Below are 27,179 nucleotides of genomic sequence, written 5' to 3'. Positions count from 1 at the left end.
TGCCCCACTCCAAAGAGAAGGATTGCAGGGGAAACTTATTAAATGGAGAGCAGCTGGCAGCAAAGTTTGCACTTTATCCCCATAAGAGGGGGGGGGGGACTATTTCAGCAAATGCCAGTGGCTCCCAAAGTGGGTGGTACTGCTCCTTGGGGACTGGGATTATGTGGGGGGGGGGGACACTAAGAGACAGAGACGCACCAGAAGTTTAACTGACTAGCCGGCTTTGAAAAGCTGGCATCATTGCATCCAATTCATCGATTTTGTTGGCTTAATTAAACTATATAGTTGCCATTGAATGTGAAATTCTTACCGTTCTGAATTTTTTGCGTTATCTTCCTTAGTGGGTCGTGCAAACGGATATTCTGAATAATGCTTTTTATAGAGTGCCAGGCACAGGGGGTGAGTTCATCCAACCAAGGGGGCCGTGGCAATCTAGTGCCCTCCAGATGTTTAGGACTACACCTCCCATCAGCCCCAGGCAGAAGGTCCCGGACATGTCATGCTCTTCCAAGATGCATCTTCTTACATTCTTACTCTTTGTGTTACAAATACACTTTTGGGAGGCTGCTTGTCTCCCGCTGCTCACAAATGAAATCCTCCCTCCCCTAATAAGTCAAAGATGCTGCTTTAGTGTTGTTAACATTTTTGCAGGGGTTTTTTTTTTGGGGGGGGAGCCTTTTTGGCAGGAACTAAGGCTGGGCGATAGCGACGCAGGTGGCGCTGTGGGTTTGCTGGCAAAAATTATGAAACCGATATCATGATACGGTCTTCAAACTGGTTTTAGATGATATAGGTAAAAGGTAAAGGACCCCTGGATGGTTAAGTCCAGCCAAAGGCGCCTATGGGGTTGTGGCGCTCATCTCGCTTTCAGGCCAAGGGAGCCAGCGTTTGTCCACAAGCAGCTTTCTGGGTCATGTGGCCAGCAGGGCTAAACCGCTTCTGGCGCAACAGGATGCCATGACGCAAACCAGAGCGCACGAAAACACCATTTACCTTCCCGCCGCAGCGGTACCTATTTATCTACTTGCACTGGTGTGCTTTCAAACTGCTAGGTTGGCAGGAGCTGGGACAGAGCAACAGCAACGGGAGCTCACCCCGTTGCAGGGATTTGAACTGCCGACCTTCTGATCGGTTTAGACCACAGCCCAAGCTGTTTGCATCTGCATTCTTTTGAATTTGCATCATTGTATTTTGACGTTATCTGTTTATTCTTGGGAGCCTTTTTGGTTGAAAGGCGGGATATAAATAGAAGGGAACATAAGCTAACCTAACATTTCATGTATGATGGACTTCCACAGTGCTAGCGTGATGTTAAAGGGCACCCCAGTTACCTGGTACGAGACCAGCCTACTCTTATCTTGGCCTCTCGCATGCCAGGACCTCAGAATTAATGCTGTCTCTGCAGCCTCGCAGCCGGCACTTGGAACTGCCGACACTCTGAGGATAAAATTCACCTGCACCTGACCTGCTTTGGCAAGGCTTCATTTCCCGCAGCTACCCAGAGACGAGAGGGGCTTCGGAAGAGAGACACACTGTATTGACATATTTTGCAAAAGAAGGTGTTACAAAAAACCCCAAGAAAACGCAGCCACAGACAAAACACCCGACGTCACACAGAGGAATAGCTGGCTTGTTACAGTCACCTCAGCTGACATTTAGCTTAACGACACTGAAATTCATATATATATATATATGTATATATATAATTCAACCAATATTTACAAAGATGCCTTCTGTAAAAAATATAATAATAATAATAATAATAATAATAATAATAATAATAATAATAATAATAATAATAATATAACAGCAATATAACAGCAAGACAACAGGGGACAGCAGTTCTCCAGATACCTTTGGGGTGAGAGAGGAAGAACTAGGAGACAGTTATGGGACAGGCGGCAAGTCCTGCGGAAACTTCATACAGCAAAACAACAGTACATGAGCTCTTGGCGTTGGGTTATAACAACCAGAATCCTGAAGCTGCTCTTGGACTCGTACAAATAGCCTTGGAGTGTGACCGGATGCAGTTTGAGAAATTAAAACAAAGACAACCTCAAAAACCCACACACCTTTACTGACAACAATTAACTGGGAAAGGATGGTTTCGACTGGGCTCCACGAAGGTGCTTAACGGGCAGGGCGCCCAATGGGGAGTAGGTTGGGGGGCAGGCAGGAAGCTCGCCCCTAGACTATTTGATGAAGTGTGGCCTGGCCTCCGGCGGGTCCACCTTCCCGGTTCCGGAAGCTCATCGTGTGGTGTGTGTGTGCGAGAGAGGGAGGGAGGGAGGGAAGAAGAACACAAACATCAGCCTCAAGGAGGGCTCACACAGTGACGAGACGGAAGAATGTCTTTGAGATTCTGGGTCCCTGTGGGCAAGGAGGGAGCAGCAGTGAACACTCAGCTGCCTCATCTTCACAGGGAAAACCGCAGAGAGCCAGTTCTCCACAAACGGCGGCAGAGCGGCAGGAAAGACTGCCTAAGTGCCGTTATCTGTGGCCCACCCAGGCAGAAGCAGGGCTCGGAGTACGACGTCTCAGCCTCGCGCTCACCCCCGGCACAGCGCAGGAAGGGTAAGCGATGCTCTGATGGTCCACAAGAGGGAGCCCCTCTGCCACGTCCCAGCATGCCCTGGGACACTTGGGGGGCAAACCGGGAGGGAGGGGGGCAGCTGTTCTTCAGCATGCGGGGCACGGCCGGCGCCGGCCAGAAGCAGAGGGCTTTGGGGACGGGGCCGTCGCTAGGGTTGCTCTTGCTTCAAGGCCACCAGGCCGGCCTGCGCCCCCAGCCCCAGGTGGTGCGCCGCGGGGTTGCGGGTGTGGATTTTCTGGTGGCAGTTCAGGGACTCTTTGTAGCGGAAGTTCTTCCCGCAGGTGGCGCACTGGTAGGGCGTCTCCCCGGTGTGGACGCGCCAGTGCTTGAGGAGGTGGTCCCGGCGGATGAAGCTCTTCCCGCACTCTGTGCACTGATAGGGCCTCTCGCCCGTGTGGATGCGCTGGTGCCGGACGGCCTTGGAGAGGTCCCGGAAGTCCTTGCCGCAGTAGGTGCACGTCAGCGGCCCGTCGCCCTTCCCGGTGTGCAGCTTCTGGTGGAGAAGAAGGCTCACCTCCAGTTTGAAGCTCTCCTTGCACTGGGTGCAGGTGTAGGGGCGCTCCACCATGTGGTTCCCGGGGCGCTTCCCGGCGCTGGGCTTGAGGGCGGGGCTCCTCTGGGGCTCGGGGCGTTTCGGGGGCTTGGGGCGCGCCGGCGTCGGGGCCCTCTGGAGAGGTAAGGGGCTCGGCTTCAGCTTCAGGCCCCCTCCAGGGTCCATCGCCGGATAGCTCCCTCCTCCGTCGTGGGTCTTCTGGTGAGTGGTGAAGAGCTGCTTGTCCAGGAAGCCCTCCCCACACTCGCAGCAGATGTAGGGCCCAGTGTGGGCCTCGGCCTCCAGCGCAGAGGAGAGGTCCTCTTTCCTCGACTCAGCCACGCAGCGGGCCGACCGCCTCAGGCTGCTCCCCGGGGGCTTCCTTGCAGGCGCCACCGAAATGGGGTGGCTCTCGCAGAGCAGTTCCTCGCCCGGGCCCTGGAAGACTTCCGCCCACTTCCGGGGGAACATGCCGGGGAGCTCCAAGCTTTCGGGGTCTTCTTCCAGGAGCTGCGGAGTACCTGGCCAAACGGGGGAAAGAGGCAGGTTGGCGGCATATGAAATTAGACAGGGGTCCCCTTGGTTGAATCAACGAGCATAGGTAACATTAAAATCACAGATCATGCCCCAGTAGAAGTTGCCCTTAAAATGGGAGAAGGAACCCAAACCACCCCTTCATGATCCTTCAGTCCCATCCTAACCACAAATAAACAGATTAGAGAGAGTCTCACAAAAACTCTACAAAAATCTACTTCGAAGAAAATGATGCAGACAATCTAACCCCCCCCCTGTTATGGGACGCAATGAGAGCATCCCTTAAAAAACAAACCTCAAAAATTAGCAAAATGAAATCAGACAGACAACCACAATTTTGATATTTCATCTCCCACTGGAAATGTTTCTCATTCGTCAAGAGCTTTTAGAGGATTAATTTGATTTGGTTCTTGGACATTTCATCTGTCTGTATTTTTATCATTTTACAATTTAATGATGTTTCAAACTGCAAGGGAGGGTTGTTTTGTTTGTTATCATGTTGTGCAGTTTTGTGATTTATAGCGTAAACGACCTGTGATCTTAGATGAAGGGGGATATAATAATAATAATAAGGATAAGAATAAGAATAAGAATAATGGATAGTGCAGCACGAAGGTGCCAACTGTCAAGGGCACTTCCAAAGGAATGCACTTTGTCAGAGGGTTAACTCTTTATTGTCAAAGAAACCCACTCCTATGAGAAATGGCCAGTTCTCCATCAATCACCCCTTGCCTTGCCAACAACAACAACAAAATAAAATAATAATAATAATAATAATAATAATAATAATAATAATAATAATAATTATTATTATTATTATTATTATTATTATTATTATCATTTATTATTTATACCCTGCCCATATGGCTGAGTTTCCCCAACCACTCTGAGCGGCTCCCGATAGATTAAAAACAGCACAGACAGCTCCAAATATCTCAAGCACATAAGCCCAAGTCTCAAGAGCAGCCCCATTCCACCAGTCAAGAGTTCTGGGCTCTGCACCGCTCTCTCCTCCCCTGGCAATGTTCTCCTTCCCCTCCCAGCCTTGTGCAGGAGGGAGAGGATCCCCCCACTTAGGCCGCTCCAACTTACTCATGGCGGGATCCCCGGGGATTTCGCTCTCCTCCAAGTCGCCCATGCTTTTGACCAGGGACATTTCCTCCGGCTCCATCCAGGAGCTGTCGTTGAGGGCGGAAATCGGAGAGCCTGTTTCGGAGAGGAGGGAAGAAGGTACAGCAGCCATTCACCACCAGCGACACATTTAGGACAGGTCTGCAAAAGGCCACCTGAGCCAAGATGATGCAAGAACGAGCTACACTGTTCACCCCCTCCTCTAGCACTGATGTTCAGACTCCTCCTGTCTGCCTCCTTCATTGATTCTAGGGTTGTGTGTATTCAGCAAATCCATACAAGCACAGGACCATGTTGCTCTGAGCCTAGAATACCATCATTTGAGAATTTCCACTTTCTTTGGGACAGGGGAGCATGAGGAGGAAAACACCCAGAGAGTTCCTAGTCCTAATGGCTGTAAACAGTGACTTGAAAGTGTGTGGCCAGGAGGGCATTTGGTGTAAACTGCTCTTTTGGTAAAGGGACCCCTGACCATTAGGTCCAGTCGTGGCCGACTCTGGAGTTGTGATGCTCATCTCACTTTATTGGCCAGTACAGCTTCCGGCTCATGTGGCCAGCATGACTAAGCCGCTTCTGGCGAACCAGAACAGTGCACGGAAATGCTGTTTACCTTCCCACCGGAGCGGTACCTATTTATCTACTTGCACTTTGATGTGCTTTCGAACTGCTAGGTTGGCAGGAGCAGGGACAGAGCAATGGGAGCTCACCCTGTTGCAGGGATTCGAACCGCCGACCTTCTGATTGGCAAGTCCTAGGCTCTGTGGTTTAACCCCCAGCGCCACCCGCGTCCCCGCTCTTTTGGTAGTTTTAATATAATTTGGTATGTCTTCTGATTTGCAAGTAAACTGATACTTATTTCTTTACAGTTAGCTGATGAGAAGTAACGGGATATTCTTACGATACTTGGAACCAAAGGGTCTGTTGGTTGTGTGGGAGGGAGGGATTTAGTTTTTGTTCAGTTAGTTAGTTCATTTGTTAGAGTGGTCCTGTGTTTGGTTGCTGAAGGAGAAATATAACAGTGCAATGCAACTGTATAGACATACTTTATTCAACGGATGACTTCCTCTGCTTATGTATTTAATTTTTCTTTAAAACCAAATAAAAATTACTTCAAAAGAAAAGAAGAAAAGTGTGTGGCCAGTTTGTGGTGGAGTTATGAAAACAGGAGCGTGCCGTGAGGGCAAAGTAACACCTGCTTTATCCGTGCAACTGAGCTCGGTGGCAGAATTCAACTTCAGAATTCAAGGAACGTACCTCTTACAACAAACTTGCCAATAAAGTTCCGTATAGTAAAAGCTCTGGTTTTCCCAGTAGTGATGTATGGAAGTGAGAGCTGGACCATAAAGAAGGCTGATCGCCGAAGAATGGGTGCTTTTGAATTCTGGTGCTGGAGGAGACTCTTGAGAGTCCCATGGACTGCAAGAAGATCAAACCTCTCCATTCGGAAGGAAATCAGCCCTGAGTGCTCACTGGAAGGACAGATCCTGAAGCTGAGGCTCCAGTACTTTGGCCACCTCATGAGAAGAGAAGACTCCCTGGAAAAGACCCTGATGTTGGGAAAGATGGAGGGCACAAGGAGAAGGGGACAACAGATGACGAGATGGTGGGACAGTGTTCTTGAAGCTACCAGCATGAGTGTGACCAAACTGTGGGAGGCAGTGGAAGACAGGAGTGCCTGGCGTGCTCTGGTCCAGGGGGTCACGAAGAGGCGGACACGACTAAACGACTAAACAACAACAACTCTCACAAAGCCAACACCATGTGGGAAGAGCAACGGTTCTGAAGTTTCCTTGTCAAGGTTTTTGAAGCTTTTTGCTGTTTGCCTCAAGCTGTAAATTGTCCCCTTCAGCATCAGGGGTAGACCTGAGCTGCTCTCCCTGCACAACACAGAGGGGTGGGGTGGGGGTTGCCAACTCTGCGACTCACCCAGGGTGGTCTCCTTCAGGGCTTCTCTTTCCTCGACGTCCCCCCGACCAGTGACATCTGCTTGCTCGATCCGAGAGAGCAGCTCAGGTTTGGAGATGGCAGCGTCTGTGCGTGGCAGGGGGGGGGAAAACTTATTAGCAGCATCAAGCCTCTCATTTGCTCCAGAGCCCTCCTTTTATTTAAATTTCCCTTGGGAATGACGCAGGGGCAGGGCGGTGGTGCTCTGGGACTCCCATGAACATACTCAACGACTGGTATGTAGACTTGGAGGGAACCCTAAGGGTCATCTAGTCCACCCCACTATAATGTAGGAATCAAAGCTAAAGAATCCCCGACAGATGGCCATCCAACCTCAGTTTGGAAACCTGCAAGGATAGTCTGTTCCATTACAAAACAGCTCTTATCTTTGGAAAGTTCTTCCTAACGTTTGGCCATAATCTCCTTTCTTAGTTTTTTTAATCCATTGGTTCAGATCCTACCCCCTGGAGCAGCAGAAAACAAGCTGCGTCTTCCATGTGAAAGTCCTTCAGATATTTGGAGATGGCTCTCATGTCACTTCTCAGTCTCCTCTTACCCAGGCTAAACATATCAACTCCCTCAACTGCTCTTCACAAGGCTTGGTCTCCAGGTCGCCCTCCTCTGCACATGTTCCACTGACCATCCGACCTGAAGGAATTTCCTGGCAGGACAGACTAGCCAATGACCAGCTGAGCTCTGGGCATTCTCGTGCTGCACAGAGCTTGGCTCACCTGAAGACCTGATAAGGAACTCTTTGCTAGGTCCATATGATCCCTCAGCAGATCACCTGTTTGCCTGCAGAAGGTCCAACTTCTGGCATCTCCAGGTAGGACTTGAGAACAACTGTCTGAAACCCTGGAGAGCTACCACTAGCCAGAACGGGCAATACTGTGCAAGATGAACCCATGGCCTGAATCAGCATCTAGCAGCTTCCCATGTCTGGTACAAGTGATCTGCACCTGCATCACTCTGAAGCCTGGTCAGATGTTGGCTGAGAACTGATGCTGTGTCCACTTAGCAAGGCTCTGGGCCATGGTGGATGAAGGCTCAGGCACACAGAGAGCTCTGCCTGGCCACGCCATGTGGACCCTTCCTTACCCATAGAGACCACGGCCTTGTAGTTGCACTTCATGATGTGCCGGTAGAGGTCCTTCTGCCCTTCATCCAAGCTGCGCCACTCTTGCTCGGAGAAACTGCAGGAGGCTTCGTCAAACAGCAAAGGGACCTGCAACCGCATCAAAGAGAGGGAGAAGTCACTTCCTCTTAGGTAGAGCAGCTGCCTTGCATGCAAAAACGTCCCGGGTTCAGTCCTTGCCTGAAACCATAGAGAGCCACTGCCTGTCAGTGCAGACAGTACTGAACTAGATAGACCAACAGACTAACTTGGTATAAGGCAGTTTCCCATGTTTCTAATCCTCTGCCAGGTCCCCTGATGGAAACCTCAGAACCTGGTCATATATTTAGCTTCCTACCATTTTTACACATTTTATGGGCAACTGAAATTACAGATAACCTTTCCCCGACCACCGCTGATTCCTTCCTTCCTTCCTTCCTTCCTTCCTTCCTTCCTTCCTTCCTTCCTTCCTTCCTTCGTCTTCTTCCAAGTCAGCTAGTGTCAATTCTACCGACTTTTTGATGCCAATTGAAAACAGTTTCTTCTTCTTCTCAGAAGCTGTTACTTGTTTATTTGAGTTCAAACTTCTTGTGTTGCTGCTTTTACTGCCATTTTGCACCTGCAAGGAACTATGTTAACTCAGGAAGCGATACTGTAAGGAGAATCCCTATTTTAAAACAAAACAAAACCTTCAAACACCTGGCCCAGTACCCTGTGCTCACTTTGGCCAACTCTCTCTTCCTGTGGTTCCTAGCAACTGGTCTTCAGAAACGCTGCTGCCTCAAATTGTGGTGCTTCTTCCTCTATAAATCTGCCTTCCAAAGCCATCCAAGTTGGGGCCATCACTGCCTCCTACAGGAAGGAATCCCATAGTTTAAATATGTGCTGTGTGAATGACTTTCTTTTATCTGAATCTTCCCACATTCAGCTTCTGTAGTGATGTTGGGAAATCTTAGCAAGTTAAAACTTTGGCTCATGCCAAGGAAGAGCATTGTGGGAGAGCCAAACACTGGAGAATTCTGGGAATGTGTATCTGCTTCTTTAGTTGCAGACTTTCTGTCTCAAAGAATGTGAATAAGTTATCTTTTCCATCTGCAGGAAGGAGGTTCCTAGCTGATTTGTAGTCTTGACACCTGGCTATCTTAGATGCTGTTTCTATGTGCTGTCATCAAGCCAACTTGCAACTCAAAGAATCTGGTTTGGCTCTGGGAATGCTTCTAATCTTCAAGGCCTTTTGATAAACAGGATTCAGCTGTCGAGGCTCCTAAGAAGCCTGAGTTATTGTTCTTCTATCTAACCATTGGCAAATTGCTAATTAATCTAAAGAACTGATTGGCTTTTGAGTTTTGAATCCAAGTGGGTTCAAAGGGGATAAAACCTTAGGAAACCCACTTGCAATTCGCAGCCCATCTTGCCAAGCAGGCAGCCTGCCTCACCTAACCTACTTTGCCATGCTGAGACCACTGCCATGCAGAGAGGGCTTGCTGACTCAGTGTTTCACACTGTTCTGTTTCACACTTTCGTTTTCGTTGTGAGTATATTTGTAGCAAGTGATATTAAACAATGTTTTTATTTTTTTTGTTTGGGATTTGTAAGAGATGTGCCAACTTTTATGTTTGAATAATCTTTTTTTTAAATAAATCCTGGAAAAAGGACTTTCCCCTGTTTTTGTCTTTTGTGCCTTTCTGCTGGGGAAGCTAACCCAGTACCTGACCACTTAGTCGCCTGCCAGAGCCTGTTGGATTTCTGTCTGTGCCACAGTAAAGTGACAAGGGTGGGGCAGCCCGGTAACGCTGAAGAGTAATCTCCTTCCTTATGTTACTTTTTGGGGCTGTTCTGAGATAAGGAAGTGGCAGCATACTACTGTTTCTGGTTTTTTGTGTGTGTTCTGAAAAAGCTTCTGCGCACCCCTCTCTCTCTCAGCCGGGTCTTGCCGGACTTGGAGGGCAGGTGGGGGAGTGGGCGCGAATGCTACAGCTTCCTTGAATGCCCAAGAGAGTTCCGGTGTTAGGAGAGAGGAAGAAAACCCCACCCCATCCTACAAATAGCAAGGACTGCTAGAATACTGCCTGCAAAGCAGTAATTTGTGGGTATGAGAAATCTCTCTTACATGGCCAGGCACAGCCCCTAACCCTGCCCACCCTGCTTACCTTGGGGATTTCCCCCCTGGATCCTGGGGGCAGGCGGAGGATCCAGAAGTTTCGGTTCTTGAGCAGGTTCTCCATGTTCTCCAGCCTCCTCTGGAGCTGCCCGTACTCTTGAATGAGGGTCCCCAGGGCAGCCCACTTGCTCTCCAGCTGGTTCCCGAATTCGACGGCGGTCTTTTCGCAGCCGTCCAGCTTCGTCTCAGCCATCCCCATCCTCCCCTCCAGGCTCATGAGCTGCGCTGCGTAAGAGTCCACTTTGCTCTCCACCGCTTGGATTTCAGCCACAACCGTCAGGGAGAGCTCAGCCGCTTCGGGGAGCACGTCCCCCATGGGCGTTTGCTCAGGGGCGCTGAGGGGCTGGGCAGCAGCCATGGGCTGGGGCTCCACCTCCCACTGAAGATCCTATTAGAGAGGAGAGACATGCAAACAACATTACGTTCCTGGGTGGTCTGGAAGAGAGCAACGTTCTGCAGCCACTGTCTCTGGCCGTTCCTCTTGAGGAAGGCTCTCTAGGAACAGGTAAAGGGACCCCTGTCCGTTAGGTCCTGTTGTGAACGCCTCTGGGGTTGCAGTGATCATCTTGCTTTCTTGGCCGAGGGAGCCAGCGTACAGCTTCCAGATCATGTGGCCAGCATGACTGAGCCGCTTCTGGCGAACCAGAGCAGTGCACGGAAACGCTGTTTGCCTTCCAGCCGGAGCGGTACCTATTTATCTACTTGCACTGGCCTGCTTTCAAACTGCTAGGTGGGCAGGAGCAGGGACCGAGCAACGGGAGCTCACCCCGTCACGGGGATTCAAACCGCCGACCTTCCGATCAGCAAGCCCAAGAGGCTCTGTGGTTTAGACCACAGTGCCACCCGCGTCCCCTAGGAACAGTTAGCCAAAACTTAAAATGAAGGAGGAAGTAAGTTCTGTGTCAAAAAAAGGTCAGAAAGTGGACATATTTGCATATTCTGCATACTTCCACTCCTGCTGGACAATAAGGAGGGACCTGCTGGCCACTGACCGCCCACTTGAGTTCAGGAAGGCTTTCCCTGCCCACCTTTGGAATCTAATTGCCTTCAGTTCATCATCTTAATTTTATCCCAAAAGCATGAGGATTGTGAACTTGGGAGAATGAATTCTGCACCAGATGCCAAATAGTCAAAATGTCAGCAGTCACTGAGCAACAAAACAACCAATGAACTGTGTACTGCAGGCAGAGATCAATGGAGAGGGATCCTTATGGGAAAGAAACCATGGCTGCTATTACGTGGTCCGAGCAGTACACTCTGAGTTATACGGAAACAAGGTGGCTTACAAGTTTCAGGGCTGCTGACCACTGCTCCATCTCTAATAAATTCTTCACTCATCAGTTATGCTGCATTTCTCTGCTTAAACACCAGCCCTTCTCTAACCATGTGATATTCCAAACCATACAATATTAATAGTATTTACTTCTCCTTATCCTTAGCATTCGTATGATGCTTGGTTCAGGTTTACATGTGTCTTTTCTACAATCAGCACTTGCTTTTTGTGGGACTGGGACAGCTCTGGGTTTACACCAGAGGTGGGCCACTGGATCTGGCCAGATCCTTCCTCCTCGGATGGGACAACTTGGACAGGTGAGCAGGACAGACCACGGTTTAGGGGAAATGGCTTTGTAGACCAAAGCTTTCCCATCCCCGACTTAAGCCAATGACCCTGCCACTACTGTATCTAGTGGATCATTCAGGCACAAGTCCTTTCTATCAGCCATCAACCAGAATGCTTCATTAAGCTACCTATTGCAGCTCCAGGAGGAAACCTTTGAAGCTGCAGTGGGCCTGGAATAGCTCTGTGCACTGGAAAAGGCAGCATGAAAAGGACCAACAGCGCTGAGGTTCATCGTGGAGGAGAATACGAGACAGAACGTTCTGCATCCAGATGCAGTTCACCTCCTCAAGGAGTACAGAGAACATTTGCGGACATCTTGCTTCCAAGAGTACAAGGCAGAAGAAAGTTCAAAGGAAGGCAAAAGCAACAGAGATGAAGGGATGACTTCCATGTGCAAATTTTGCAAGACAAGGTGCCTCCCTTTAGAAAGACAACGGGCTTGCCGATCTGAAGGCTGGCAGTTCGAATCCCCGCGACGGGGTGAGCTCCCGTTGCTCGGTCCCTGCTCCTGCCAACCTAGCAGTTCAAAAGCAGGCCACCGCAAGTATATAAATAGTTACCGCTCCGGCACGAAGGTAAACGGCATTTCCATGCGCTGCTCTGGTTCACCAGAAGCAGGTTAGTCATGCTGGCCACATGACCCAGAAAAACTGTCTGCGAACAAACGCTGGCTCCCTCGGCCAGTACAGCGAGATGAGCGACGCAACCCCAGAGTTGTCCGCAACTGGACTTAACTTTCAGGGGTCCCTTTACCTTTAGCTTACAAGACTTTTATTGCAGCACCAATCACTTAGGACACAGCAGTTCAGCTTGTCGTGTGATAGCTGAATTTGCACATAAGTAGTTCATAAACCCTCTTCCAAAAGGGAGTGTAACAGAGTGCTCAGGCAATCTGTGGAACTCTACTGCAGGATGAGAGGTTTGCCAAGAGTATAAATGCAATTGTAAGTACAGACCCCTCTTTTTCCAAGAGCAGAACCCCAGCAGCTCCTTTGTATGAAGCTCTCCTGGAAAGCTGGGACAGGCCTTCAATGCCATTGCTTTAGGGGGAATCCCATCTAATGAAGGTGACTCACCGAGTCACAAGCTGACTTCAATTTTGGGCCAAGCCTTTGATGTCTCCTCTTCTGCCCCTGCCCCCATCCCCACGAATCCCCATGGTCCAATGAGGTATATTCAATTTACAAAGAAAGAGCACGTAGGGAGGATCAATTCACAGATATGGAAGATTAATGGTCCAGCCAGAATGAGTCATGCCTTACTTGTGTACAGACTAGACTTAGTGCCCTACAGGGTTTTGGGGGGGGGTTGGGGGGGCTAGCCTTTTCACTATCACTGGCCCACTGGCCATGTAGACTGGAGCTGGTGAGAATTGATAATTCAAAGCTTGAGGAAAGCTTGGCTTGGGTACTGCACTGCAGTCCAGGGTGCAGCAGCTCAGGGGTTGAATAGAAGAAGTCAACCACTTCACTGGTTCCCAGGCCCAATTTAAAGCACTGGTTTAGACCTTGAAAGTTCTTAACATGCCCAGGACATCTCAAGCACTGCCTGCTCCCACAGAGGCCTGCCACAGTGTCAGCTCCTCTTCTCAAAGTCTGAAGTACAGTGGGTGGGTAACACAAGATCTCTGCGGTGGCACTAAAAATGTGGCACTCTATCCCTAAAGATGTTTGCCTCCCTCCTTCCTTCTTGACCGCTAGAGGCGAGGCCAAGGTGGTCCTCAGAGGGCTTTGGGATGCTTTGCCAGTGTTGCATGATAAATGAAGGCTGCTTCCATTAAATCTATTATTCGCTGTACTTCTTTTACTGATTGATTGATTGATTGATTGATTGATTGATCTATAGCCCACCTTTTCCCCCCAAGAAGCTCAAGGTGGCATACACAGTTTTACCTACCCCCCCTCTATTTAATCCCCACAACAGCCCTGTGCGGTAGGTTAGGCTGAGGGGCAGGGACTGGCAGGGACTGGTCCCCAAGGTCACACCCAGTGAGCATCATGGTCAAGTGGGGATTCGAACCCTGGTCTCTTCCCAGGTCCTAGTTCGACACTTAAACCACGACACAACACTGGCTCTCTTAAGTTTGGATGGTTTATACATGATTTGTGGTGGGTTCTGTTGCTGTTGTTTATTTTGCAAGCTGCCTTGGAGACCTTAAATCAAAGGCAGGCAAAAAATGTTTTAGTAAAACAAGCAAAATAAGTAATCTGTATCAAAATACTGAGGGGTGTTCTCTTGCTTAAGAGCAAAGGAAGGGCCTTGTGGGACCACCTTGTCCCAGCAAGTGAGAAATGGCAAAGGAAAAAAGGAGGCCCCACCAATATCAGGAAGCGAGCAAGTCACTAAGGCAAGAGGGTCCATTGCACAAGCAATTCCCAAAATGTCTTTGGAAAATGAGCAGCATTTTGTTTTGTTTTTTTAAAGAAGGTTTATAAGAATTCTACAGGACAGTGTCCTCTCTGGGGGGATTACAAAATTAAAAATACAAATGCAGATTTCACAGCAAAGCAGCAATCACCACAAATATAAAAAGTATGTATGGTATTCAACCCAGCATAAAATAGTCAAACCATTTAAAACCAACAGATTCTAAAACAACAAAGACATAAAAATCATCCTAACTAGGAGCCAACCGGGTCCTCCAGGCTTTTTTTGAAGGGTATCTCTGACCATGCATCCATCCATCTTCTGTGGAAGGAGACCCATGGACTAGGGACCACCACCGATAAGGCCCAAGTTAGGGGCAGACAAGCAGGGCCTCCAAAGCTGATCTTGACATATGGGCTGGTTCACATGGGTGAAGATGGCTATGAATTTCTAGGATCAGAACACACACCTCCCCCCCAAAAAAAAATATTACGGGGGAGGACTTGACAGGCTTTCTTCCGTGATATTTTACAGTTTAGTCCATCTGAAAGATAGTATTCCCAGGCTTTGAGATCTTTGGGGGGAGGCCCTTTTCTCAGTACTGGAAAAGGGCCTTCTCAGTGGCTGCTCCCAGACTTTGGAACTCCCTTCCTAAAGAAGGAAGACTGGTTCCCTCCCTTCACCAGAGGGGGAACTGTTTTATTCCAACCGGCTTCTGGGAACTGTTGTTGTTTTTTTAAACAAGGAAATGGCTTTTAATAGCGCTGTTCTTTTTTATTATCTGGACTTTTATATATTGCTTTTCTATTACTTTTAAATTACAGTCATACCTTGGAAGTCAAACAGAATATGTTCCGGAAGTCTGTTCAACTTCCAAAACATTCAAAAACCAAAGCGCAGCTTCCGATTGGCTGCAGGAAGCTCCTGCAGAAAATCGGAAGCCGCAGAAGCCCCATCGGATGTTCAGCTTCCAAAAACAGTTCACAAACCAGAACAGTCACTTCCAGGTTTGCAGCATTCAGGAGCCAAAACGTTCGAGAACTAAGCTGTTCAAAAACCAAGAGACGACTGTATTATCTTTTATGTTTTTTTCCACTTTTTTAAAATTTCTGCGTTGTTCTGGTCTGGGGAAAAGGAAGGATATAAATAAATATAACAGCAACAACACTTTAAACAATGCAGTCCAAATCTCAGCTGCCAAAAAACCCTGTAATTAAGGACCATGAAACCATTTCCAGAGACCTTGACTGTGCGCAAGACTTGGGACTGAACCACCTGTTGAGACTTGCAGCACTATGCATCAGGCCTTTATGCTAGGAGCAAAGGAATGCATCAGTTATTCCTCGATGACAGCATCCAGGGCATGGATTGAAGGCACATGATGCAGCAACCTTGCAGATGCGAAGCAGAGGCAGCTCTAAGCACTGCCTGAATGGGAGATTATCTGGGAGCTCTCTTGTTATGCCACGATGAACTTGTGGAAGAAATATTAAGAATCAAAATATACCCCTTGTAACTCATTCATCTTCTTCCTTGGTTATTTCTTAACACGCTGCCATATATACTGTATTTTGCTTTGTACCAATACCTCTTTTTTGTACTGTTTCTTGTTGTTCTTAATTAAAAATAAAGAAAAAGAAGACGAAGCAAACACAATTCACCCCGATCCTTGCTGCACCTTGGTGAGAGCAACAGAAAGCATTTTTTCCCCTCCTGGGTCCATTCTACCCTCCAAAGCTCCATAACAAGGTCCAAGCTGAAAATTAACTAGCATCACAACTATCTGTCCTTAAAAACTGCCCCCCTCACTCTTTCCATGGGGAGGTCGGGGGCAGGCAGGCTGCATAATAAACACAGCACCCCTTCCATGCTAAATTGGGCTTCGTGCTCCTGCCTCTCTTTGCCCTGAAAGCCTCTCTACAAAAGGCAGCAAGAGCCCTATTTGCAGAGGCCAGAAACAATTCGGGGATGGGTTAACGCAGGGGAAGAGATGACAGCTACCTGATTTGCTTTCATTGATGGGAGGAATTAACTGCCTCAGCCCTAGGGATGCAAGACACACGGAGGAGTTTCTATCAGATCTGGGGCACCTGTTTTCTTAGGAGGAAGAGGAAAAGCTAGCCCCCTTTGCTGCTGTCCCCATCAACACCCCCTTGCCCAAAATAAACTACACATCCGTTTTGGGGCCTAATCCTTAGCTTCAGGAGGTAGTTGTAACATATATTTGTTTTCCTCCCTCTCCAGCATCATCATCTCCTGGCAGCGTTTGCTTCTCCCCTCTCAGATCCAGCCCCCCAAAATTAACCCCCATAAAAAACTCCCCCACATCCATTTTGGGGGCTGATCCATAGCTTCAGGAGGTAGTTTTGACATGTATTTGTTTCCCTCTCTCTCCAGCATCGCCACCATCTCCTGACAGCCTTTACTTCTCCCCTCTCAGATCCTCCCAAAATGAACCTCCCTTTAAAAAAAACCACTGCACCCCACAACTGTTTTGGAGCCTGATCTGCAGCTCTAGGGGGCGGTTTTGACATCTGTGTGTGTGCATCTCTGTCCCGGAGCCTCACCCTCATTTCTGGGCAGCCTTTGCCTCTTCCCTCCCAGATCATCAAAAAGATCAACCCCTCCCAAAAAAGCACCCCCCAAAAGAACACCCCTCCATCTCAGACCCGTTTTGGGGGCCTAAGCTGCAGGTCCAGGAGTTGATTCTGACATGTGGATGTTTTCATCTCTCTCCCTGAGCATCATCATCCTCTCCTGGCAGCCTTTGCCCCTTCCCCCCTCCCCCAAAAAGCACCCCCCCAAAAAAAACCCACCCCTCTATCTCGCACCCGTTTTGTGGGCCTAAGCTGCAGGTCCAGGACGTGCTTCTGACATGTGGATGTTTTCCTCTCTCTTCCAGAGCATCATCATCCTCTCCTGGCAGCCTTTGCCCCTTCCCCCCTCCCCAAAAAGCACCCCCAAAAAAACAACCCCTCCATCTCACACTCTTTTGTGGGCCTAAACTGCAGGTCCAGAAGGTGCTTCTGACATGTGGATGTTTTCATCTCTCTCCCTGAACGACATCATCATCTCCTGGCAGCCTTTGCCTCTTCCCTCCCTGATCACCCCCCAAAAAATCAACCCCCCCACCCTTTGGGGGGCCTGACCTGCATCTCCAGGAGGCGGTTTTTGACATGTACGTGTCTGATAAATTTTTATTGATATTATACATATGTACAAATAAACTTATACAAAATCCAATACTTAAATTGCACAAAATATATTCACTCCATGAGTCATAAATACATTCCTTCTACTCCTTTGGTAAGTATCAAATAGACTTTATATTCACGTATTTTATCTCTTTCACATAATAACCCATTACTGTTAGAGTTGTTTCCAGTCCCGCTAATGTTATTTAAAGTTTGGTTCTAATATATATATCCAATACTTAACCCAGTTGTCATGGAATTTCTGTTCATCTTGATCTCTTATTCTCGCAGTTATTCTAGCGAGCTCGGCATAGTTTATTAATTTAATCTGCCAATCGTATATATTGGGTATAACATCCATTTTCCAGATAAGGTACTATTTTTATATGCCACAACAGCCGCAAGAATCATGTTAGCACAAAACTGGAAGACATGTTCCATCCCCCCCTCCATCTTCAGCATCCTCAGCCCCTGACAGCACTTTGCCTCTTCCCCCCCCCCGCTCCCCACACCACAAAAAACACCCCCCTGGACCCACAACTGCAGCAGCCACAAGAGCCCCCCCCTCCAGCCAAGGGGGGGGGTCTCCAAAGGAAGGGGTCCCTCCGCAGCCCCCCCCACGGCATCCATCCCCTCCCCCTTCACCACCCATGACAACCTCCCTCAGCAGCAGACTCCATTTTGGGAGCCCCCCCCCCCCTTCATCTCCCCCCCCTCCGCCCAACCGTCACCTCTCCCCCCCCCCGTTCCAGGTCCCTCGCTCACCTGGGCGGGGCTCCACTCGGCCATGGCCCGGCGCTGTCGTCGCCGCTTCTGAGGGGCGAGGAGGGCCGGCGGGAGAGCGAGAGGGAGGAGCGGGGCGGGCAAGACGGACAGCGGCGCCGGGGAAGCTCCAGGAAGCGGAGCGAGCGCCGGGAGAGAGCGCCGCCCAGGGGCGGAGGAGGAGAAGGCAGGTGCCGCAGCGACACCTGGCGGCCGGAGGCCGTGGGCGACGCTGCGGGGAGGCAGGCGGGGGAAGAGCCGGGCGGGGGAGACCTGGTTGTTAATAATAATACATAATAATAATACATAATAATACATAATTTATTAATTTTACTGAGTACAAATTAGAAAAAAATACATACACAAAAAAAGGAAAATACATGTAACCAAGAGAAAATTAGAAAACATTTTACCTCTTCTCATATTTACAATTATTTACCCCTCTACAAAACAATATTCACAATAAAGAAAAGAAATGACAGGTAAAATATAAAAGAAAAGAACAAGAAGATGAAGAAAAGCAAGAAATAAGATCAAGAATGAGAATTTTAAAAGTAGATAAGTATTCACTATACACAGCCATTTCCAATCTATGTTTATGTTCAGTTATGTATTTTCACCATATCCTTATCTATCTTAATTAAAATATTTTTAAAAGACTCTGATCAAGGTAATAATAATAATAATAACTTTTATTTATACCCCGCCCTCCCCAGCCAAGACCCGGCTCAGGGCGGCTAACAACCAATAATAAAAACATGTTGATTAAAATACAATTTAAAAAGCAAGATTAAAATACAACATTAAAACATTAGGATGCAGCCTCTTCTCAGGAGGAGAAAGGAAAAAGGATAGAGGGGAAGGGGATCAAGTTGATTCTGAGCCAAAGGCCAGGCGGAACAACTCTGTCTTACAGGCCCTGCGGAAAGAAATCAGATCCTGCAGGGCCCTGGTCTCATGAGGCAGAGCGTTCCACCAGACCGGAGCCAGTGTTGAAAAGGCCCTGGCTCTGGTTGAGGCTAATCTGACTTTCTTAGGGCCCGGGACCTCTAGGGTGTTGCTATTTATGGACCTTAAGGTCCTCCGTGGGGCATACCGGGAGAGGCGGTACCGTAGCTACGAGGGTCCTAGGCCGTGAAGTTATTGTTACCACCATTAGAATAATATAGGATACAGTGCCGGATTCACGTATAAGCTAAACAAGCTATAGCTTAGGGCCCCACTCTTTTGGAGGCCAGCCCCAAAAATTTAAAGGGGAAAAAACCTGGATGTGTATTTCCAAAATATAAGATAAAAAGCAAATAAAATAAAAGCAACAGTGTTTTGTGTTGTGTAGGCTCCTGTGATGTAAGTCATGCTTGCCTGCTCCCTAAAATATCACCGGTTTGCTCCTTTCTATATATAGGGTGCCTACATTCTGCATGGACTGGTTGCAAGGCAACATGTGCAAATGGCTTTAGATCAGGCTTCCTCAAACTTATAGCACAGTACATTGATTATTGCTTTCATTTTATGGATCAATGGTCTCATTGGATAGTAACTTTCATGTTAAATTGCTGTTTTAGGGATTGTTTTGAAAAGTCTGGAAAGGATTAATCCATTTTGCATTACTTTCCAAGGGAAAGCGCACCTTGGTTTTGGAACACTTGGTTTTGAAACGGACTTCTGGTACGGATTAAGTTTGAGAACCAAGGTACAACTGTATTTGCTTTGCTAATCACCTTCCTTTTGTCCTCCATGATGGCTCTTATCCCAAGAGATTTTCTGAGCAGGAAAAGTTGTTTGGTTTGTATTTTGACACTGTTAAATTCAGCATCTGGCAGCCCAGATTAATACTCCAAACACTTGCTAAATCCAGGAATTATGTGCGTCTTGCACCCACAAACTCTGGCATTCTCTCTCTCTCTCTCTCTCACACACACACACACACACACACACACACACACTGTGATTGATACAATCTTGGTGGTTGAAACAATAAATAACAGTTAATAAATTAAGGGCTACCTAGAGCTTTTTAGAGTAGGTGAGAGGGATGTTTTACTACATTTCCTTCCCCTGGTTTTTATTTTTATTATTAATTAAATTAATTAAATTTCTTTAATTTGAACCCACAACCTTGAGACTAAGAGTCACATGGAGACTTTGAAAAGCTGGTATCACTGGATCAAGCTAAATGGTTTTAATTGGGTTTTGAATAAATGTGCAATTAATTGTCTGTGTTTTGAATTTCATCGTGCTGTTAGCTTCCTTAGCGTTCTAGATTAGCGTTATCTTCCTTAGCGGGCTGTGTAAACCACTATTACGAATGATGCATTTTTTTATATAGCATAGGGGGAAACTGGGTGTGAGTTTATGGAACCAAGGGGGCAGTAGCTGGAAAAAGTTTGGGAACCACTGGTGTAAATAAGGACGTGACTTAATATAAAGGAGCTTCCTGTGTCCCTATTTAAATTGGCTCATTATTCTCTATCATGAGGACTACAATCTTAAGGGGGGGGCAGGTAAGTGCCACAACAAACGCGTTTTATATGCAAAATGCCCCAGTAGCATCTTCAGATAGAGCTAGGAATGTTCCCGCAACCTGAAATCTCATAGAGCTGCTGTCATTCAGTGTTGACAATATACTGAGCTAGTGGTGATAACCTTGGTTCTAAAGTTCCTGACAGATTTCCTTTGTGCCCAGTCTCGGCCGCAGCAGCCCGTGAAAGAGGCAGGTGGGGCCGTGGAGTGGCCTCCCCTACATTTAAAGCCCTGGTTTTGAGAAATGCAAACAGGCTTGCTTTTGCAGCCCTAGCAATTTGCCTGTGGGGAGGAGCGATTCCCATCCTAGTCCTCTTCCAGCACCCTCCTGCCCCAGTCTGTGGGGATGCTGCGTCAGGAAAGGCTGTCTCACTCTTGCTGGGGATATGCTGTTGGTTTTTTCCAATGAACCATTGTTCTCTCTCTCCCTCTCTCTATCTCCTCTAGCTCAATTGCTGCCCATTGGAGGGATCCCTTGTCCAATCCAGGCCAAGAAGAAATCCTAAACAGAAAGGCACGGCACCAATTGGCGAGATGAACATAGAGCAGGCAGACAGGATGGGGCTGGCGGTGGGGAGATTTGCTGGATGGGAGAAGCTGAGCAAACAGGCCTCTACCCTCTCCTGCCCTGTGACTTTTTGGTGGAGTGGGAGCAGCCTTGCACTCGCCCCCCTCTCCGGGAGATGCTCGGACTCTGGTCCTTCCAGCATCCTCCATCCTCAGCCTTTCTCTCCTCCCTGCATCCTCTCTCGGTACCAGCATTAGTTCTGAAGCCTCTGGGTGCTGTGAGGATACTCAGAGCAGCAGTGGTGGGGGCTCCATCTCGGCTTGGCGAAGGATGGCTCAAAAAGACCAGGTTCCACTGGATACAGATTCAGGTAAGGATGGCTCTGAGGAAGTCTCAGAGAGCTGCATGCGGAGAGCTTGAGGGATTCATTTTAGATGCGGGGATTGGGGACTTTTAGTCCTGGAAGCTGTTTTCACAGCTGCAGCAAAAAAGAGAAAAGGGAGAGAGTAGAGTACCCTTGTAGAGAGTGATTTCCACTCACCTACTTGGAAGCAACAACGCGGTGGACACATGCATGGGGTTGAGGAGTGAGTTTCTGGGTGGTTCCTCAGGAGGAGGAGGAGGAGGAGGAGGAGGAGGAGGAGGAGGAGGAGGAGGAGAAGGATTCTTTCAATGCACCTCACCACAAAAAAAGTTCTGTGCAAATGAAAATTGCTTTTGCCCTTTCCCATTAGCCACGAATTGGAGTGGGGGAATCTGCAACTTTGCACGACAGCATTTATGCTGCCTTGCAAATGGGCGAAGATGTTTGCTAGCCCTGTCACTCAGCTATGCAGCATGCAACCTCGACTTAGGGTCCTGGTGGAAGAAGGGAACAGGCAGGGAACACCAAATTCCACCAGAGTAAAGGTAAAGGGACCCCTGACCACTAGGTCCAGTTGTGGCCGACTCTGGTGTTGCAGCGCTCATCTCGCTTTACTGGCCAAGGGAGCCGGCGTACAGCTTCCAGGTCATGTGGCCAGCATGACTAAGCCGCTTCTGGCGAACCAGAGCAGTGTACAGAAACGCCATTTACCTTCCCGCCAGAGTGGTACCTATTTATCTACTTGCACTTTGACGTGCTTTCGAACTGCTAGGTTGGCAGGAGCAGGGACCAAGCAACGGGAGCTCACCCCGTCACGGGGATTCGAACCGCCAACCTTCTGATCGGCAAATCCTAGGCTCTGTGGTTTAACCCACAGCGCCCCCCGCATCCCTTCTACCAGAGTAGGGCTGGCTTAAAGGTTCAAATGTGGGTCCAGCAAGGCATACTCTCTCATACCTGCCAGGCTCCCGTCATGCAAACAGAGCCTCCACTGGCATCTGCCCTGCACCTTCTAAAATATCTCCATGCCTACAAGCCAGGAAGTCTCTGTTTTGCCTCCACAGTTGGATACAGCAATGCTTCTGAATACCAGTCTCTGGAAACTGCAAAAGGGGAAAGTTGTTATTGTAATCGAATCCTGCTTGGGGGTTCCTCATACTGGGCATCTGGTTAAGCACTGTGAGAACATGATTCTGGACTAGGTGGGCTATTGGCCTGATCTTGCAGACTCTCCTTGTATTCTTGTCCTTCTTCTCAAGAGGGGATTCTTCACAGGGGAATTTAGTGTGACCACAAAGCTGTTCAGTGCTCACCTTGTTTTGCAGCATCCCAATGATGCCCTTCTTATCCAAGTCCCACCCCACACTTTCCCCCATTTAAGCAGGATTTTGCCTATCTGCAGATACAGTGGAGGCTCGGGTTGTGAACGTGATCCGTGCGGGATGCACGTTCACAACCCGCAGCAGTGCACCTGCACACTCGCGGGTTGCAATTTGGCGCTTCTGCACATGCGCAGAGCATGATTTAGCACTTTTGCGCATGCGTGACCACTGAAACAAGGAAGTAACCCATTCCGGTACTTCCAGGTTTCGGCGGTCCGCAACCCGAAAAAATGCAACCTGAAGTGTCTGTAACCCGAGGTATGACTGTAATCTGAAAAGCAGAAATAATACGAGTCCTCTGTCTGAAAGACTTCAGGATGTTGACTTCAGGGCTCTTCTTAGCAGTGCCCAGTCTGACCCAAGGACCCCCATGCTAGTTAGGCCTGATGAGAGTTGTAGTCCCAAACATATGGAGGTCACCTGGTGAAGGGTGGTCTGTTAGATAGAAGAACATATAGAAGTCCATTACACTTCCTTTGGTCACTCAGTTAACCTTCTCTGCATTTTTTCCTTTCCAGGATTGGACCAGCATCTAAAAAGAGTGAAGGAGGAAGAGGAACCGGAGATGTATCGAAAGAGGCAGGAGGTCTTGCCTCCTGCCAATGCCTCACCTGAAAAAGGTGGAGAGAATGGACTCAGTCCTCCTGCACTCGGGCAAAACCACTTGGACCCAGGGCAGCCTGACTCCAGAGCAGGCAGTGAGGAGGGTCTGGTGATGGACCACAGAGTGGGATGTGGTCCCAGTGCGCCTGCCTTTGGGATCTGCAGAGCTCCGATGGGAGAGATGCCCCACTGGTGCTTGGAATGTGGGAAGAACTTTGCCCAAAAGGCAGAGTTAGAAAAGCACGGTCTGAACCACACCGGGCAATGCTCATACATCTGCGGGGACTGCGGAAGGAGCTTGATGGAGCATGTTGCTCTTGCCACTGGTCAGGGAGCCTGCCTGGCAGGGAATGCCAGCAACCACACCAGCTGCAGGAAGAGGGTTTCACCTCTGTCGAGCGAGACTGTCGTGCAGAGGAAAGAGCGGAAGGAGCTCTCCCTGCAAGAGAAGGTCCGGGTGCTGGAGATGCTGGAAGGGCCCAAGGTCTCCCAGAGCGAACTGGCCAAGAGGTTTGGGGTCTCCCAGCCCCAGATCTGCCGCATCATCAAGAACAAAGAGCGCATCCTGGCCGAGTGGTGCAAGAACGGCAACCCAGGGCGCAAGCGCAAGCTAGAGGAGAAGACCATGGCTGGTGAGGTGGCCCTTCTACAGTGGTTTGAGCACAGGTGTGTGTCCAGCACCCCCGCCAATGGGATGCATTTGCAAGAGAAGGCTGGAGATCTCTCCAAGATGTTCAGGAGGAAGCCAGAGCTGGAGGCAGGCCTGGGCTGGTTGCATGGTTTCAAAGCCAGGCAGAAAGCGGCGCATGGAAGACCTCCGGAGGAGAAAGAGAACAGTGAGGAACTGGAGGATGAGGGCTGGGAAAACAACGTCCTGCCCTACATCCTAAACAAATACGACCCCCGTGACATCTACGCCTGCGGGGAGGCTGGCATCCTGTTTCGAGCTACCCCAGAAGGCCTAGCTTGGGACAGCGGAGAGGGAGCCAAGGACCAGCTCACTGTCTTGCTCTGCACCAATCTGGATGCTTCAGACAAGAGGGACGCCTTGATCGTCGGCAAGGCACGAAGGCCATTTGGCTTCCAAGGGGTTGACAGGGAGGACCTGCTGCCTGTCACCTACAGAGCTGATAGCAAGGCATGGATGACAGCGGCCATCTTCACTGAGTGGCTCCAGAAATTCAACGAGGACATGAAACGAACAGAGAGGAGCGTGGTGCTGTTTTTGGTCCCCTGTGCGGCGCATCCTGACACTGAGCTCTCTCATACCAAGATGGTTTTCATGCCTCCTGGCTCTTCCCGGATCCATCCTCTTGAGCATGGGCTGTTCCAAAACTTCAAATGCCACTACCGGAGGAGGATGCTTCTTCGCCTCCTTGCTGTGCTCGACAGCAGATCCCCCGTTCCTGCAAGCGAACTCTCAAAGCACCTGACTCTTTTGGACGCTGTTCATATGATAGTCCAAGCCTGGTTAGATGTCTGTCCACAGACCATCACAAGCTGTTTCCAAGCTGCGGGCTTTGGCTTGGCTCTCCGCATCCCAGCTCCTCCCATGGACGTGGTCCAAGCCCTGGGGTTCAAGGACCGGCAACAATTTGAACAGTTTGTGTTGGTTGATGAGGAGCTGGAGTGTTTTGGAGACCAGGAGGGTGCTGAAATGCTCCAAGGGGTTCAAGAACCAGCCTGTGCAGCTGCAGAGGAAGAGAAGGCAGAGAACTTGCCCTGCCCTTCCAAGGCAGAAGTCATGGAGAGCCTGGCCACACTGAGGCGCTATTTTGAGTGCCACTCGGTATCCTCAACCGTCTTCCAGACCTTCTACAAGCTGGAGGATGTGGTTCATGGAATGTCTCTGGCTAATATGCAAGTATTAAGGGCAAAAGAATTGAACAAAGAAGGACTCTGAGCCTTAAAAAATCATCATCACCTGTACAACAGCCTTTGCCAAGTTTGTGCCCTCCATGATGTTTTGGACTACAACTCCCATCAGCCCCTGCCAACATGGCAGGGATGGGGGGAAGTTGCTGCAGGGTGATCAGGTGGGCCTGGGCTTAGGAAGTAATGCTGGGAATGGTCTTTGGAAATCCCTTCCCCTAAAATAGCATAAAAGTGAAAATTAGTGCATTGCTTGCATGGCTGTGAATTTCTTCCAAGATATCCAGGATGGGAAATGTCTGGGGCTCTGGAACAGGTTATCTCTGTCCCCAATCCAATTGACCGTATTTTTCGCTCTATAACACGCACCCGACCATAACACGCACTTAGTTTTTAGAGGAGGAAAATCCGTAGGCATGCCACCCGTAGGCATTCCCTCCATAACACGCACAGACATTCCCCCTTACTTTTTAGGAGGAAAAAAGTGAGTGTTATGGTGCAAAAAAATGCGGTAATTAACCTTTAAAGCGCTGAAAGGCTCTTTAATTATTCCTAAAAAGTGGTCACTCTTCTAACTGAGCCAGTTCACTGACCTGGTTTTGGAAGATTTATTCATTCAGTTCATTACCAAAATTTTTATACTGCTAGATTCCGGTAAAATCTATAGACACTTTCCAAGAACTATCCTTTTATTACCAATTAAAAACATTAAAATTAAGAGTAAAAGGAAATGAAAGCATGGCAACATCCAAGATGTCTTCCACACCATCGTGGTAAGAGCCTTTGGTCCTCCTGGTGTTGTTGGGCTTCATGATCCCTCATCATCATGCCAGTTGGGGCCAATGGGACCCTGGAGCCCCACATCTGGAGGGCAGCAGGCTCCGCCTCCCTGTGCTAAACCTTGTGATGTAGGAATACAACCTGTCTTTTAAAAGGGCTGGAAGAGATGCTCACTGACTTTTTTGTCAACAGTTTGAAAATATATAATAAAAAAGATACTGTGGCTGGGCTTAGAGTCTGTGCATTATGTCATTAGAAAGAATCCAGCAGTTTTATGTCACCACGGACAGCTCCTGTCCTGTATATTCATCGCATTATTCTGAATGGTTCAGCCCAAGTTATTGCATCTGAGTAATGGTGGCACCTTTAAGAGAGACTTCCTCAATTAAACTCAGCTGAGAAAGCCCAGCTCCTCCCATCAATTCATCCAGCAACTACTATTTCTTTTCAGAAGCTTCTCTCCATCATTGGTGGTTTCAGAACTGCGTGTGTATCTCCTTTCCCTGAACCTTAGGTTATAATAAACTATTATTTTAAACAGAAATCCAGTTGAACCCTTTTGGCATATAAATAAGAGTAAACAAGTAAGAGTGCACGCAGTTTAGCCTGTGGATGAGTGCAGTTGCCAGGCAGGCAGGTCCTCAAGGCTCAAGATCTGAGTTCAAGTGCTACCTTTGTCACATAATTCCTCATGTGGTCTTTGAGCTTTCTGTCTTGTGTGTGGGAAAAAAGACCACTCTGCTCTGCCTTGGTCACACCCCACCTGGAGACCTGTGCCAAGTTCTGGGCACTACAGTTTAAGGAGCATATTGACAAGCTGGAAGGTGTGCAACTAAGATGATGAAGGGTCTTGCAACCAGGCCTTATGAGGAACAGTTGAAGGAGTTGCGGATGTTTAGCCTGGAGAAGAGCAGACTGAGAGGTGTTATGTAAGCCACCTTAAAAATCTGAAGGGCTGTCACATGGAATAATAATAATAATAATAATAATAATAATAATAATAATAATAATAATAATAATAATTTATACCCCGCTCATCTGGCTGGGTTTCTCCAGCCACCCTGGGTGGCTTCCAACAAAGTATTAAAATACAGTGGTCTGTTAAACATTAAAAGCATCCCTAAACAGGGCTGCCTTCAGATGTCTTCTAAAAGTCTTGTAGTTGTTGTTCTCTTTGACATCTGGTGGGAGGGC

The 27,179-nt window shown here is 48.5% G+C and overlaps 2 protein-coding genes across 3 annotated transcripts; one reads left to right on the top strand and one right to left on the bottom strand.

The window, feature by feature from the left end:
* Nucleotides 1-1,515: 1,515 nt before the first annotated feature.
* LOC308569599 (zinc finger protein 783-like) lies at nucleotides 1,516-18,092 on the bottom strand. Its single transcript, XM_081163719.1, has 6 exons — nucleotides 17,957-18,092; nucleotides 9,999-10,397; nucleotides 7,833-7,959; nucleotides 6,717-6,821; nucleotides 4,752-4,865; nucleotides 1,516-3,646 (listed from the first exon to the last, which is right to left on the bottom strand). The coding sequence occupies exons 1-6, from the start codon at nucleotides 17,978-17,980 to the stop codon at nucleotides 2,742-2,744; spliced, it is 1,674 nt and encodes a 557-aa protein (XP_081019845.1). The 5' UTR covers nucleotides 17,981-18,092; the 3' UTR covers nucleotides 1,516-2,741.
* A 320-nt stretch (nucleotides 18,093-18,412) lies between these two features.
* Nucleotides 18,413-25,518, top strand: LOC308569824 (tigger transposable element-derived protein 3-like). 2 transcript variants are annotated; one of them, XM_081163994.1, is made up of 3 exons: nucleotides 18,413-19,646; nucleotides 20,924-21,354; nucleotides 23,249-25,518. In XM_081163994.1, the coding sequence occupies exons 2-3, from the start codon at nucleotides 21,315-21,317 to the stop codon at nucleotides 25,234-25,236; spliced, it is 2,028 nt and encodes a 675-aa protein (XP_081020120.1). In that variant the 5' UTR covers nucleotides 18,413-19,646; nucleotides 20,924-21,314; the 3' UTR covers nucleotides 25,237-25,518. The 2 variants fall into 2 exon arrangements, with proteins under 2 accessions (XP_081020120.1, XP_081020119.1); XM_081163993.1 differs by lacking the exon at nucleotides 18,413-19,646 and having other exon boundaries at nucleotides 19,887-21,354.
* Nucleotides 25,519-27,179: the final 1,661 nt, after the last annotated feature.

This window comes from Podarcis bocagei (genome assembly GCF_964188305.1).
Source record: "Podarcis bocagei genome assembly, chromosome: 12".
NCBI classification, from domain to species: Eukaryota; Metazoa; Chordata; class Lepidosauria; order Squamata; family Lacertidae; genus Podarcis; species Podarcis bocagei.
Note: the sequence above shows the minus strand (reverse complement) of the source record. Positions and strands in the feature narration are given on the sequence as shown.